Here is a 17,311-nt window from a genome sequence, read left to right as displayed (position 1 = left end):
AATGCCAGACATTACACCAGGGGTTGAAAACTGTAAAGGGTCTTATAGGAGGTAGTTTAGGTTCTGTGGGCCTGAAGTTTTCTGTTGCAACCACATCCCTGCCAACATAACGGGAAAGTATCTACGATGTATAAATAAATGGCATGGGTGTGTCCTACTAAAACATTACTGACAAAAACAGGTGATAAATACAATTTGGGCTGACAGTCCTAACTGCCAATCTCTACATTGTATCATGTGTGTCCTTTACATTAGGTAAATAAATGTAACTAATCTGTCCTATAAAAACGACAGCATTATGCTGTAGCAGTGTAGAACACACCCACATATTCAGCACACCAGAGTCTGAAGCAGGACAATCATAAAGTCAAAACAAAACTGGGCTAAAGAAGATCTGTAGTGATATACTGTGTACCCCAATAAAACTTAATCTGGGGATCAGAGGACAGAGCCAGCCACTAGATTAGACATAGAGGCCAGACAGTGGTGGCACACATCCTTAATCTTATCACTGAGTTCAAGGCCACACTGGAAACAGAGCCAGGCAGTGATGGCACACACCTTTAATCCCAGCACTTGAGATCTCATGTCTTTGCTTGGGAAGGACACAGACCTTTAATCTCAGGAAGTAATATGGCAGGACACAGAAAGGTATATTAAGGCATGGGGAAACAGAAGTCGCTCTTGAAGCTGAGGATTTCATATAGGTAAGAACCTGGCTGGCTTGTTCTGTTTCTCTGATCTTTCAGGTTTCACCCCAATATCTGGCTCTGGGTTTTTTGTTTATTTGTTTGTTTGTTTAGTAAGACCTTTTAAAACTCACGTTACAAAGATCCTATGTTAAAAACAAAACAAGCAAAAATGGAACCTTCATATTATGTGACCTACTTGCTGAATCTTCACAATAGATTTTCAAAGATGTGAATATTACCTTCACTTTGTAGATGATAACTTACCTTCTGCAACTTATCCAAATAATACCAATGTTGAAATTCAATGAACTCAGATTGGTTTGCTCACCTGTGTTCTAATTCATTAATTTATTTTTCTCCCCACCTCTCACTCACATCATTAAATCCTGGCCTGCATGCAAGACAAACCTAGATGGAAAGTTGTGAGAACAATGAATAGAGGACTCTGAATGCTGGCATAAAAATCTGCACATAAAAAAGAAGATAATGGGTGGCTGTGGAAGATAAGTAGATGAGGTGAGTGTCATTTCATGATACAGTTCAGAAATACTAACTGTGCAGGAATGGATTAGGGTAGCCGCATAGAAGCCTATAAATTTATTTAGTTAATAATGTCAAAGTGTAAATATATGGTAGCTGTGGGAGTCGGCACTGGGACAGCATCTTCTATAAGAAAAGGGCAGGGGCACCTGCTCAGGAAAATGGCTGTAACTTGACATCTGTTTACTACAAGGTGTCAAGTTAGGAAGAAATCACAGAAGAAAATGGTTCCATAAGAAAGATCAAACCAAGGGGCATTCCTCCATTCACAGACTTTTTACTATTATTATTATTTTAAAAGGTGTGTGTGTGTAAATTTTGCTTTATTTTTACAGAGATGCCACTGGGTACTGGATTTGTTTGAATGATCTTGCATTGTTGATGTGAAAATACTTAAAAAGTTGTTTCCTGGGCTGGAGAGAGGCCTCAGTGGATAAGAGCACTGTCTGCTCTTCAAAAGAACCCAGGTTCAATTCTCAGCACCCACATGGCAGCTCACAACTGTCTGTAACTCAAGTTCCAGTAGATCCGACTCTCTTACAAAGACATGCATGCAGGTCAAACACCAATGCATATAAAAATAATGATAAAAAAGAGTTTATTTAAAAAAAGAAAAAGTTGTTTCCTGACCACTAACACACATGTAGTCTCTAACCTCTGATTCTAAACTAATTTCTCAATTTTGGAGTTAACATTCCTTAGCCAATGATAGAGCTATGGAGGATCACTGGTAATCTCAAGAGAAAAAGGACAATAAAGATTAAAATAAAATATTAAAACTGCATGATGCTCCCGCCTTATAAGCATTACTTTAAATGAACATATATTCAAATTGCATTATAATAAGATGTCTAGACATCGTTTGTAGTGTTAAACTTATTTCTACTCTATGGAAGCCGACTGGGTCCTCGCTCATGTGTTAGATGAGATTGCACCTCCTTGCAACTCCTTGTCTCACAGTTGAACACTCGCAACATGATAACATTCTGCTACTGCTGAAGCTCTGGACACCCAGTCTCCTGATGAAAGAGTGCAAGGAACTACCAGACATACAGGATCTCATGCCCCATTGAATATAGCTACAAGAAAAGACATGTTTTAAATCTGAAGAGATGGCAACAATGTCAGGAATTGCTGACATCATTTAGTAGCTGGAAAACAGCAAAAGACTGAAGTCTATCAGGTTCTGAGGCACTTTAAGACAGTACAAAAATCTAATTACACAAAGTTCATTCCTTTTTCCTGTTTTCTAAGTCAAAAATTAATAACAACTATACTGAAGAATACCCTTTCTTTGTTACTACCAGGTATTTTTCATACAGTATAAAAACATAAATGAAATATTATAAAATAATCCTTTTTTACCATTCCTCAAGAGGACAAAAAGCTATCTGGATGCAAACTTTTATGTCATTTACTCATTTTAAATGTTCAATTCAATTTACTATAATTTAAGTTTATAACATTTTCCATCACCCAAAACTGATGAGTTTCTTGGTCTGTTATATTTCCATAAATTCATGGAGGAGGCCACTGTATGCATGTTCTGTAATAATCAAAGCCACATAAAAACTCCTGCAATCAAGCAGCAAAAGTGTAAAAAGTTCACTTTTAGTGACCTTTGTAGTCCATCTTCTAGCCTGGCAGCAAGAAGCAAGGTTTCAGGTACTTGTCACTGAATGTTAAGCTATCCTAAGTATTAAGTTATGGCATACTGTCCTGGAAAGAAATTAATTATATTTTTGTTGGTAACACATTTCAGACTGTTTACACAGCTGACATTTCTCAGCTGTACCCAATTCATGCCCTAAGCTGTGAGGACTAGCTTGTTGTTTTGTAGCAGATGCCTCCACTTGAGTGTTTTCAGTAAGTATTAAAAACACCTCCACCTGCAACAAAATACATTACTTGTAAAGCACTAGCTTTCCATGTTTTTAAGGTCCTAATGAAACAACAGTTTCTGACATTTGGCTAGACACTCTCCAAAACCATAGTTCTGACATTTTGGCCTCCACTCAAGCACTGGAGCTGGTAGATCCTGTGGCACTAGTTAAAAGCTGCCGCCTGCCCTAAACATCTTTGTTGTGTCAAATCATGCAGCTCAAGGCACATCCTGCCAATGTGGCAACATTTGCTCTCGGGAAGTGTGGGCAGGCACCACTTCACAGGTCTTGGGAAAAGGTGCAAATATGAATAATGAGGCAACAGGATGAAGCTTAATGGGGATTCCCTCTCATGCCTGCTGTGACCAATACAGCCTCAGGTAGGGTTGCATTTCTGGTTACTGTCAACTTAACCTGCTTCTTATGTTTTCCTACAGTAATGGAATTACATTGCAATTCTCTGCTAAAAGTAAAATCTTACACAAATATTAAAGTATGGGTCTCATAAAAAGACTTATTAAACTAATTCAATAAATTAGAACACATAATGTATAAGGTACTTTAGTACAAAGGAATATGTCCTATTTTGCTTACTTTTCCTGTTACTTTTGAGTTTGTTTGTACTTTATCAGCATATTTCCTGGTTTCTGCAAGTGTGGGGTCAAAACCATTTTTTACCTAAACTTAGAGCTCTTGGATCTACTCTACAGCCTGGGCAGCCTTGAATATTAAGACTTTCTCCATCATCTTCTGTCTCTATTGTCACCTCAGCTAGTTACTATGGACTTTAAATTACAGTAAACTTCAGATATATCAACCACATATATTACTCAGATTCAGTACTACCCAGTATATGGATAATCTGGACTGTCTCTATTCTCACTCATTCCTCACTCCGCAGGTAATTTTGTAGCAAATTTCAGATATTCTTTCATACGCTCATATCAGTCAGTTCTTGCCTATCATGAGCTATCTTAAGAACAATGCTGACTGACTGAGGTCTTTAATGCCTACTATAAGCCACACAATATAAATACGTTATCATTAATCTCCACAAAAATGGTGGAAAGTGGCCGAGCTTTAGAGAATTTTAGTGATGTGCTTGAATTTTAAATTATGGACTTCTAATAATGGTCTTTATGTCTTATAATGAGTTTAAACACTAAGAGCATTTCTACTTTTCATATCTTCTTAGACCATAACGGGAAAAACAATTAAATAAACCACCGAAGCCAGCACACAAAACTTACAAAGCAGCAGCACCTACAGCCTTGTTTTGTCGGTGGCCACCCACCAATACTTCTAATGTCATACTATTATACAAGTAATAGCAAAGAGGCCTACTGTTTTCTGTTTCTTTTTAATTTTGAAACCCAAGCATTTTTCCAAAGGCACACTGTTTATAACTAGACTCAAATAACATCTTCATAAATAAACTGCCACCCAAGGAATGCTCAATCATACCACAAGGGCACTTGCTCAGCTATATTCATATCTGCATTGTTTGTAATAGCCAGAACCTGGAAACAACCTAGATGCCCTTCAACTGAAGAATGGATAAAGAAAATGCGGTACATATACACAATGGAGTACTACTCAGCAGAGAAAAACAGTGAAATCATGAGGTTTGCAGGCAAATGGATGGATCTAGAAAAAATCATCCTGAGGTAACCCAGACTCAGAAAGCCAAATATGATATGTACTCACTCATAGGAGGATACTAGATGTAAAACAAAGATGACTAGCCTGCCACTCATAACTCCAAGGAGGCTACCTAGAAAACAGGACCCTAAGAAAGACACAGGGATTTGCATTTTAAAATGTTTATGGGCTGGAAAGATAGCTCGGTAGTTATAGGCACCTCTTGCTCTTCCAGAGGACCTGAGTTCAGTTCCTAGCACCCACACTGGGGGGCTCACAACTACCTCTAAGTTGAGTTCCAGAGGATATGACCCCCTCTTCTGTCCTCCACCACCAACAGATACATACATATAAAGTGACTGATTCCTAATGACATACTGCTATACCCATGTCAATGCATCACTCAGACCTCATCAGAGAAGCATAATTAGCAGAGACACACAGCTGGACAAAGTGCAGACAGGAAGAGACTTTGGAGCACTCAGCCCTAACTGGAATGTTATATCACACCCCTACCCTCAAGGCTCAGGGATCTATGCGGAAGAGGGGATAGAATAATCACATGAGCCAGAAGTGGTAGACAACCTCAAGGGAAACAGTCACAGACCCAAGAGGGCTGATGTGCACACAAACTTTGAATACTACCTGGTGCACAAACTTAAGTCAAACAAAATCCTAGCATAGCATAGAGAAGGAAAAGTGGACACAAACTCCCATCCATACCTAAGAAGTTACTTGCAATCAATATCTGCTAGGAGGGGGAAAATCAGTTTTCTCCAATGGAGTGATAATGGGCCGTATGTTCAGGAATGGTTAGCCAACACAAATCAGACTCCAATATATTGTATCCAGTGTTCAAAAACAAAGTTTTAAACAAACAAACAACAAAACCAACCCCAAAACAAGACAGTTATCTGTTTTGAACAGGTAAGTAAATATGGTGAGAGATAAAACAAAACTTCAAGTCAGTGGGCTTAAGATTAAAAAATGTATTGTTTTGGAAAAGAGTTAATTATTGGAAAAAATGGCAGAGATGGAAAAGGGTTTCCAAATTTATAACAGAAAGTATTTAAAACATGATATCATTGTCAGATAACAAGCTAATATTTTCTTGATTTTTTATTGTAATAAATGTATAGAACTATTTAAAGATATGTGCTATTTATATCAACTGTAAAATGTAGCAATTTTTAAAGCACCAGACTATTCACATACACACACATACATATGTACATACGAACATAAATATGTATGTATGTGTATATGTATATGTGTTTGGTTGATTTTGAAATATCTATAATTTAGGGAAGTTTTTTCTTCACCTCAAACATCTTATTAATAACCAGAGATATTCTCATCAAAGAAAAGTTTAAGTCAAATCAAGAAATATTAAGTTCCTGACACTGATACAAATCATTACCAAAATAATGTTAATATGCTTGGCTTATGACATTTGTTCTATAAATGTGTTCAAACTATTATAATTTTAAAAAATTTTTTACATGACTTGACGTAAATAAAAAGTTCTTTCAATGGAAATTTCAAAAGCATTTGATTCTGCTTGTAAACGCCAAATGCACTGCACAGTGAGGTTATAAACTAGACTGTAACTTACTGAGTCATCAGAGGCAGAAGCTGGCCAGCCCTCCCATTGCTGATGTCGAACAGGTATGCTTGTAAGGTCATACACATTTCTCTTTACCTACAAAAAGAAAGCAATAGGATTATAATAGGATTTTGATGTTATTTTAATCATAGTAACTTTAATTCATTTATTTAACATAAAACATGTTTCATATTTTCTTTTAGCTTCAAATCAATAATTTAGAATACAAGTCAGAAAATTTTACAAAAGTTTAAAAAATAGAATAACTGAAAGAGCAGTATTTCAATAAAGGTTAGGTGAACTAATAACTAATATTTCAAAAAATAACTTTCTTTGTGTGTGTGGTGTTTTTTTTTTTTTTTAGTGTATGCATGGGTGTGTATAGACAGACATGTGAATGTGAGTATTGGTGCATTCAGAAGCTAGAGGCTTAGATTCCCTGGAGCTGAAGATACAAGTGTATCCTTCCTTATGTTCAGGAATAGTTAGCCAACATACACTGTGGGAGTCCTGCCTCCACCTTCTGAAGGGTTCTTAGATGGAGGAGAGAGTAACTAAGAAATGACAGATAGAACCTAGCTGACAAGAAGACAGAAAGACAGGATAGCTTTGGGAAAGCCTGGGTCAATATCCACCAGCCTCATCCTTTATTGAAAAGGACTTTTATAATATGCCAAGGAGAGAGGCAAAAGACTTCTCACCCTTGCAAGATCAAAGTAGTAACGTACAGCCAAGTGTAGACCCTTCCTAACACCTGGTAACCACACTCATGGTCAAATCATCTCCTTAAGCAGCCCTGCCGGGTAAAGCAAGTTCAGATTCTCTGACCCTAAGTTCTCACAATGAAGCTTCTGTGGGCTCCCACAACAAATCAGACTCCAATATATTGTATGAAATTTTCAAAAAGTTGTAAGCAAACAAACAACAAAACCAACCCCAAAAGAAAACTCTCAAGTTCTCTGCAAGTGCAGTACATACTCCTAAGCACTAAGTCATCTCTCCAGACCCATCATGACTGGTTTTTGATCACTGGCTGACTTCAAGTAACTTTTCAGTTAAGAAACTTCAGGCAATGGTTCACTGAAAGCTGACTACATTTATAAATGTTTATAAGTAACTTAATTGTATAACTTTATGATCCAACAAAGGTATATTTCAAGTTTTCATTAATGAGAAGAAAGTGAATTTCGGTTAAAGAGGAAAGGGACTGAAGTTACTTTATGTTTTAGTTTCAACAGCATAGAACAAATATAAAGCAGGTTGGGTGATTTCTTTGACATCATCCCAAATGAAAACCTAAGCTGATGGTTCCAATAATATCATATTTTAGCCTCTCCTAAAGACAAAAAAATTGCTACATAGTGAATTCCAGGACAGTCAGAGCTATTTAGTGAGATCCTGTCTCAAAACAAGCAATGAAACAAACAAAGAATAAAAACAATGCTAAAATTCTTGCCTAACAGCAATATTGTACCTTTCACTTTAAAGGAAGAAGAGTCAAGTCATCAAAACAAGGTTGTGGGAGTTCACCTATCTGCTATCCAGTGACTTAGGAAGGATCACATCTTGCTGAGGGGATTGGCTCACAGCTGCAATTCCCGTACTTCATTGTAAGGCAGCAGGACCTTGAGTAAGGGACCAGCTTGGACAATTTAGAAGGTCTCTGCAAAGCCACACCTCCCAGAGGATCATACTTCTAATGTCCTAGCATTTTTTTCTACACAACATACAGAAATTCTTCATTTACAATTAAAATAATTTGCTAATTCTAATAATGAAGAGGCAGTCCATCTGATAGTACATTCTAACAACCAGGCTGATTTTGGGATGTTACACATATCTTTGAAGACTTTAATATGGCTGCTCAACAAACTGCACTAATTTATGCTTCTAAAATGCAGAACCGTAAAGTGTTGTGCTGCTTAGCTATAGCATTTTGTTATCATATTACTCCTTATTACACAAACACATCTAAGTTACCCTTCCAGTGAAACAGAGATAGGTACACACTAAGGAAAAAATCAAAACAAAACATGGAACTCAACCTAATTTTATCTCTAAGTGCACCTGTGGAAGAAAAAGAATCACCATGAGATCTGAGGAGTTTGGGACACAGCTTGATCCCCGCTCAATTTAAACAAGCAGCTTTTCTCCGGAGCCTCTCAGCAATGTTCAGGCTACCGTGCAAAATTTTTCTTACAATCGTCACATCAAGTTTGGAAATTTTGATCAGTCCTTGCCAATCCAACAGCGCAGCCAAAGGCAACTGGACCAGACTTTAAACACGTTCACTAGTTGAGTCTGTTTAGTCACACTTATGTATCAGTGCCCTTGGGGACAAAGGGACTTCAATAATCCAAAGCATTATATTCATAAAAGACAAAAGACAAAAAGGAAAGTATAACGAATCTTTATACTTCAAGACAAAATTTTTTTATTTAAATTTATACTTTGAGTGCCTAAATACACCAGAGAGCACCAGCTATTTTCAAACAAAAGCCAAAAAAAAACAAAAACAAAAAAACTGTGTATGTGTTGGAAAGGTTCCCATCATTGGGACAAAGACAATGGACACATAAACAAGTAACTTTGGAGTGAAATTCCATAGATTCTTACATTACTATGAAATAAACAGTATTTTCTTGTTTCATTAACTCATATATAACTGCACTGAACTGAATGACATTCCTCAGCTATTCTAAGCCTGAAAAGCATGTTCTGGCTATAGTGCTATGTTGGTATAAAGCACAACGCCAGACTGATGTGCTGAACAAAAGTGATCAAAGTTAAATTAATGTTAGCCATTGCACAAGTATTTGGCTTCATTGTCCTTCCAAGAATGACATCTGTTAAGCAACTTGTCATAGAATAAACTAGTTAATGCAGAGAGAACTTAGCTGTGAGAGTACCATGTAAAGCATATTAGGCTAATGTTTGATTGTTCCAATGCAAAGGCTAAATTCACAAAGTACTCTCAGATTATGACAAAAGAATCTCATGCTAAACTACAATCATTAAACAGCAATTTAAGTGAAAACAAATTGGCTTTTCAAAATTAAGTCCATGCTGTAACTATAGGCAGACTTTACCATTATAAAGCAAAGTGGTGAGTTTAGTAACGAGATATAAAAAGTCCATTGCCTTAACTGATGAGTTTAAATCACAAATGTACAGTAAAGGAAAAATTATTCAGTACTCAAAGCAAATGTACAAGTAATTATTTTTTAAGTAGTCTTTGAGGAACTTGAATGACAAAACATAGCTGTGTATAAAATAATGCAGATGAATTTGAAGTTCCTATGAAGCAGATCAAAGACACCCAGTTCTCCTAGAGAAGGAAGGAGACTAGAGAGAAAAGAAGAAGTGGAGAGAAGCAAGGGGGTGGGCAAAAGGATAGGAGATAGGGATGATGGAGAGAACAGGAAAAGAAAATAGACAATGGGATGAAGTGAGATAGCCATGAGAAAAGAGGAAAGAAAGTAATTGACAGGTTGTGAGTATCTGAGAAAGGCAAAATGAATCCGCAGAGGTGGGCTCACTGTAGTTGACATTCTCAGCTGCTAATACTGTGCCATTTCTAATGCAGCTTCATCTTTGGAGACTGTTAAATTCCAGTTAAGTAACAAGTGACACTTCACTGGATAACATTTCCTAAGGGACTTTTTTGTCTTACATATTTTCTTGATCAGCACTGGCTCAAAATCATGTAGAACCTTCAAAATCTTTTCAATTCTTGCTTTGTGTTAAGCTCTAAATCTACGAGATTTGAGGCTGCTAAACCATGCAAGGTTTCAGTTAGCTGAATGACTATAATAAATACTATGGTTGCCAGCTCAACATTAAAATGAACTATACTATATTTGAATTTCAAGTTCTAGACTAACCGTAGATTTTTCTGGAATTTGCTTTCTAATTTTTTAAAGAGAATTTTTCTCCACTGCTTCCGATGAGTATACACACACACACACACACACACACACACACACACACACACACACACACACCAGAATAACTTGAGAAAGTGTAGGATATGATGTTGATTATTAGTTACTTTCATTGTTAACATGTATCTAAATACTATAATAATTTGTTAAAATGATAATTTCCTCTACTTTAAAATTCATAGTTCCTTAATATCTATGGAGATTTTAATATTAAACATAGCACTGGAGGAAGGACCATTTTATGATGGCATGCTCAGTATAAGTATATTCATAAGAAAACATCTTTCCCCAAGTTTTCTTTTAAATCCACTTAAAATTTCAAACAGTTCTTGGAGTGAAATTTCACTAGAATTTCTTAGAGAAACATTCTTAGGAAAATTACCCTACTAAATGCTGAACTTTAAATTTTTTTCTCAAGTGAAATTAAATTCAAATGAGTTGTTCCTAGTTATTCCAACTGAAACTAAAAGGCCTATTAAGTTTGGTAGGTAACACTGTCAGTTATCTTGAAGGCTTTGCTTGTGAACTAAATACTGATAAAACTGTCAAAACTTCTCTTGGGGAATTTTAAATGCCGCCCAGGTATGTGCTGAGGCATAGCTCAAGTTCCAATTCTAATCCCACAGCTATTACTGTGGGCAAATTGGTGGGGCCTTTCTGCAATTCAGTTCACTCAACCTTAGAAAAGAATAAAACATGATCATTTCTGCTCTTCAATGCTATAAAATCCTATGATTTCGGGAAGATACTGGAGTTAATCCTGGGTGCAGAATAAGAAGAGCTAAGTAAATGCAAGACAAGGACATAATTAGGGCGTTTACAACCATTCAGACTCATGCCTTAATTTTCTAAGATGGAAGAATGGCAGTAGAGTCAGTAAGTATAACAGACATCAAAGAGAAAAACACAAATAATTCTAGATGAGAAATACAGATATAGAAGCATTAAATATTTTTTCTTGGATAAAGAAAATTCTGAGTCTTTATTTTTCTTATACCTTAATAAAAACCTAATTAATAGTTTACCCTCACAAGATGACACCTTAAAATAAAGCCTGCCACACAGTTTTTAAAGTAACTATTCCTTCAACTATGTCATCAGTGAGACAATGGCCTGGCCAGAAAACTGCTATCTATATGTTAACAGTTGGAAAGATGTTTTAATTCACTTCACTAAAAATCTTCGAAATTGGGCCCTTTAGTTTTTATTTATTTAACATTTATTGTAGGAAAAATATATTTAACTGATATGGGTTCAGAACAGTTTTAAATTGGTTCTGGATTTTCTGAATTAAGATACTAACACACGTTATTATCTTTATAAAAAGTATCACGAAACTGCAGGCATCCAATATGATTTTCCTGCCACTGTTACAAGAAAAAAGGCTTCTGGACATAGCAGAACCTGAGCTTATCCAAATTTGAAATAGATCGAACTATGAACTGCAACAGCATGAAACAAGTGTTTGCTGTGGTCTGTTTAAATCAAAACAAGGCACACAACCAGGCTGAATCTCAGTTTCCTGGCAATCCCTTATGCTCTGAAAGGCTTGTATAGTTAACAAACCAATCACTTCTGATTCAGAACGAAAGGGCTTTGAACACATACTACATATCTAATGCCTTTCCTTTTTCTTCTTTTTAACATATTGTACATGCACTGCAGTTGCACATGGATTTGTTTTACTAAGATGCAAGTCTAAAAATCCTTCCTGAACAAAAAAGCATTTGAAACCGGATGGTGCAAGGGGAATGAGAAGGTGGCATCAGTAATCAAATGTTAATTAGCAAGCTTTCCCCCTTCCCCCAGGGCTGGCCTGTGTTAGAGAATTCAAATCAGAAATCAATGCTCCAAGTGTTTAACTATTACTTCTTCTCATTAACTATTAAAAGACCAAGCAATTTTCTCCTCATAAAAACAGTAACTCAAGAATTTCTTTTTCTCAAATACCATCTTTTCAGAAAACAATGAAGAGGCCTATAAAATTCAAGTGCTTTTCAACCAGGCTTGAACAAACTGTATTCTGCACTTTTAAAATATCTTGTGATTCTAAATGAATTCTTCACTTTAACAACTGTACCTTAGTTCTGCTTTTACCATACTTACAAAACGTATTTTGCTTCTTCCCTATAATTAAACAGGGCAGCAGGCATTTTACTAGGTTATTGGAATGGTGATAATAAAGTGAATCAAGTGCAGAATCTAGTTTAAACACATGTAATTATAAATGGATTTTGGCCATTATGAAAAACTACCAAAAATAAGATTAGGCATTTCCACTAGAAACATGGTAATTATACTGAAATCTTGGTGAAAATAAAAATACTATAAAAATTACAAAAGCTACATTACATTTAAACCAAACTAACTTATGCTGAGGATTTAAATAAAACTAAGTTTATAGCTACTTAAAATTTAAGTCTATATTTAAAGATAAAAGAGTTTTGTCTTAAGTCTTGGTATTCCAAGCTGGCCTAGAACTGTGTAGAACAGGATGACTTCAAATATTCTGATCCCCCTGCCTCCATTACCAGGTATGCACCACCACACCAGGCTTATGTGGTGCTATGGAAATAATCCATGGCTTTATGTATGTTATGTAATCACTTTACCAACTGAACTACATTTCTAGTTCTCAAAACCTAATTCTGAAAGAACTATAACAATTCATAGATGAGAAAATAGGATATATATCACAAATGTTTAAAAGGCTAATTATTAAGAACTTAGTGGATTAGAAGAGGTTTTGGAGAAAGTGAGAAGTTGATAATGATATAAATAAATGAAGTCAATGATTTTCTACAACAGTAGTTCTCTAAGCAGTAGTGTTATTAGCTGGGAGGAATCCGAGATGCATATTCCTGGGCCCTGTGCATCCCACTGTGCTGGGCACTCTGGGGCCTTGCATGGTGAGTTGGAACCAGCCCTGAAGATAATTCGTACCAGTCTGAAGTTTGAAAATTGAAATTTTATATACAGGTTCCTCTAGATAGCCATACCTCTTTAGTTAACTAATTTTTAAAACCTTCAAAGTCTATGCTTAACGGGCCCTGTCCCTTTTAAGAATGAATAAATTTCTAGAAATCCCATAAGGCAAGTGAAATTGGACGGCAAACTACTCTCACTGAAATCCTTGAACCTTGTAAATTCACTGTCTTTCAATAAATTCTGATATTGTGGAAAGTCACAAGTGTTTTCATCTATATTTCTCTCATAGTGAGTTCATAACAGACTAATAAATATCATGGAAGAAAATGGTTGGTTTACTGCCTATAGTGAATAAAACAGCAGGTGTTTTAAATTCTCTTAAAATTCTCCCCACATAAAATGAAATAAATTAATGAGTTTGTACCATCAGGAAGGAAAATGCCAATTAATAAGTAAAACCTAGAAATAACTGCCATAATATGAGAATATTTTCAAGAGTCTTATGTTAGATGACATTCATTCTATAAAGTCCAACTTATATATTAGTCCTTCTGGTTCAATTTATGTCCTAGTCTACGAATGGTAGAGCATGTGTTCAGCACATGCAAGCTCTGAGTCAGATCCCAGGATAACAGAGGGCAACAAAAAAGACAAGACAAAAGATTGTGCATGAATCAGAAAGTACTTGTAAGTCAGAAATGTTTTAAGTTTAAATTTGAATTTCAATGGGTAAAACAAGATGTGCCAAAAAGCAATGCACTGGTTAATTTCAAGGACAGCATATTCACCATAGCCTTGTCCACCAAACACAAGACTGGTACAATCTAATCTAATGGAAGACAGCTAAATAAATGAAATATGCAACACTAAAGTGACCGTGCTGAGAGAGAGAGCAGAGGGCAACTAGTCAGGCAGTGTGCGAGCAAGGAGGACTTGGCCAAACTGAGAGCACCTGTACATCTGGTGGGTGTGTTCTACCCTAGTCAGCTAACAGACCTAAAAGCCATAGAGCAATTTCATGGACTATTTCTGCTACATCATAGGAACTGTCTTCTCACTTAAGCTTTCTATAACAAAATTTCTAAGATGTGGCCTTCTATGATCCATAATAATCTGGAACCACTCACTCAGTGAACATTTTCTGGGGCTGTGAGATTCCAGCACCTTGACTACTGAGTTAAAGCCCACTTGAAATAAGAGAAAAGGGCTCCATCAAATGCAAAGACCCCACTTTTATTACAATAAAGCAGAGCCTGCAAAGTGTATCCCCAAGGCCAGTACACCTGTGCCGTTTGTTTCTACCAGCAAATTACACTAGGACCTCACCATTCCTATTTGTTTGCATAGGTCTCTGGCTGCTTCGGTACTTCCAGGTTAGCAGAGTTGAGTAGAACCAACACGCTATATCTTGAAAGTTTTAAAAACTTTATTATCTGGTCCTTTACAGGTAAAAAGGCTACTTCTTGATGTAGATGATGTTAAAAAGTAGGGGCTACAGCCAGAAATAGGACAACTGTATCACCTCCTCCAAAGCTCAGGAAAAAATTACACAAGGTGTGGGGGAGGACGGAAATAAGAGTCAATGAAGTAAGGGAGAGGTGTGGAAGGCTGACTTCTGAACATAACAGCTGCAGCACTCTGGCACTCACAGCAGATGTAATTACCTGCAGAAGATCTCAAGATTGGGATTAACAACACACACTGTCATGGAGGGGAGAGGAGATAATAAGGCCTCACCCCTCCCTATGACATTTTCTTCTGTGGTGTAGCCAATGGTATAAAATACTTGTTCTTGCAAACAACCCTAATGAAACTCACTGAGTTAAAAAAAAATAAATTAATTAAAAAACAAGTTATGAAAATAGATGGGGACTAGCTGGAAAGATAAAGAGCTTAATGGGAAAGGGAGGGAGACAAAGCTAGCAGGGAATGAGTATGATGGAAATACATTATACATATGTATGAAAATGTCATGATCAAACTAATTATTATGTGCAATTAATAGATGCTAACATTTTTAAAAGCTAGGGGCTGAAGATAAAGCTCAGTTGTGAGGGCTTGCCTATTATACACAATGCCCTACGTTTAATTCCCAGTACTAAAAAGAAGGAAAAACAGGCTGAAAATAATGTTCATTGTTGCTTGCATATATGTGCACATATCTATACTATATTATTCATAGAAAACCATAAATATATATAACAAATACTCAATTTTATTCTTTCTATATCATGAGATTATGACTCACATTTCTGTATAATTTCTTTTTCATCTTTAATGAGAAAATTTTTTAAATGTTTTTATACAAAGTAAAGAAACTTGCACCAGAACAACCTGGGTTTTTATTTCAGTTGTCCTATTAATTATCTGGATGGTGTCGAGTACAGAAGTGGGAGAGAAAACTGAGTAAGTAATGATAGTCAGTAGTTCCTAGTTTATATTACTGTATCATGCCCACAATAACCTTGACTTGTATTGTTATATTTATTTTACAAATATAAAAGCTGAGACTTCAGAAAGTAATTGGTTCAAACTTCCTCCACTTAGTAAGTGCGAGAACAGAGGAGCTCTATGAAACTGTAGGGTCTAGATCCTTTCATAATTACAATAGATTTCTTAACCTGTATTTTGTCTGTAAAATAAAAGGTTGTGGTAAGTTAATTTTAAAATTCTTTCCATTTGACACTTTTATAATTGTAAATAAGGAATTTTCTTATTTTCTTCTTAAGAAAGGATCTCACTACCTGGCCTGGTACTCCCTTGCCTCAGCCTAAATGTTCAAAATGCTGGGATTACTGTCATGTACTACCACAGAGAGTCACATTTATGAATTTTCTGAGACCATTCACCATTCACACTCACTCTAAACAGTGGTCATCGAGTAGGAACAAGTGAGAGTGACTAACTATAGGCAGTCATTATCACAAGAACAAGAAAATCTTTTCACAACTGGCTGTCCATTTTTGTGCTGATAAGTGCTATTTAGAAAGAAAAACTGCCAGAGCAAATAGCAACAGGTTATTATTACATAACTGACTGTTGCTTCCATGGTAAGAGGGCAATTCCTGAGGTCACAAATAACTGAGAAAGAAATAGCAAGACTGACAATCATCCAAAGAAATAAACCAAAGCAGAAGAAAAGAATATTAAGACAATATGAAGTAAGCTTTCTCATTTGACTATCAGCAAACACTCCTCTTATCATCACCAACCAATGCCTTCTGAGTCTCCCTCAAAGGTTTCAACTGGAGTAAAAGAATACGATGAGATTCACACTATGGTATTACTACTTCTACTTAGACAATGTACAGGAGATCAATACTTCTCTATCTTGCTATTCCAGTTTTCTCTTTCTCTCCACCAATGGACATACTTACCAACTCCTTTTCTATGCCTTTGATTTGAATTTGGATAAGTGAAATTCTTATTAGAAATAGCTGTTATATCTGCAACGTCTGTGAGTTCTAAAATGAAATTTTATGTGTAAGAAAGATGATATGGGCAATGCTTGTAAACTGCTCGGCACATTTTTTTTTTTTAAATAGAATTGAATTTCTTTTTTATTTCAGGTAAATTAAAGCCACTTGTTTAAATATCCTTCATTCAGTCAATACCTAAGTTACAATGATAAAGCAGATTTCAAACACTCTTAACCAATGAGGACAGTTGAGTAAGCATTTCAAAAATTTAAATGTTGATGATGTTTAGGAAAATAACAATTTTTTATAATGTGGGAAAACACCCCCCCACACACACACATACACACAAAACCCTATAAATCCTTTCTTACTCGGCACTATCACACTGAAGCTCAGGCATGGTGTTTATGTTTGCTTTACTGCATTCTGCTGCCCATCCTAGCCTTTGCTTTCTCCGAGATGTGAAGAAAGTGGTGGGAACCATCAGAAATAGAACTTCAGCCTATAATCAGGTCCCTAATAATTTTATCTTTTCTTGTTAACAAAAAAATGCAAATAACAAAGACAACAAAGGGACTTAGTGTTGGGGTCTGCCATGAATACTAAAGTGGCCTGGGGGTGTGGTTCATCAAGTGAAAATAAACCATTCAAGTCACCC

General features: G+C 36.1%; 1 protein-coding gene across 3 annotated transcripts in view; it reads right to left on the bottom strand.

The window, feature by feature from the left end:
• Window positions 1–17,311, bottom strand: part of Faf1 (Fas associated factor 1) — a 345,021-nt gene that overhangs the window by 170,489 nt on the left and 157,221 nt on the right. For all 3 annotated transcript variants that reach the window (XM_036177177.1, XM_036177179.1, XM_036177178.1), the window contains exon 8: window positions 6,372–6,458. In XM_036177177.1, the coding sequence (XP_036033070.1) occupies window positions 6,372–6,458 (87 nt within the window). The remainder of the gene's footprint in view (window positions 1–6,371; window positions 6,459–17,311) is intronic.

The sequence above is a fragment of the Onychomys torridus genome, chromosome 2 (genome assembly GCF_903995425.1).
Source record: "Onychomys torridus chromosome 2, mOncTor1.1, whole genome shotgun sequence".
NCBI classification, from domain to species: domain Eukaryota; kingdom Metazoa; phylum Chordata; class Mammalia; order Rodentia; family Cricetidae; genus Onychomys; species Onychomys torridus.
The sequence above is the reverse complement of the archived record's forward strand: the minus strand, read 5'-3'. Positions and strand labels throughout refer to the sequence as shown.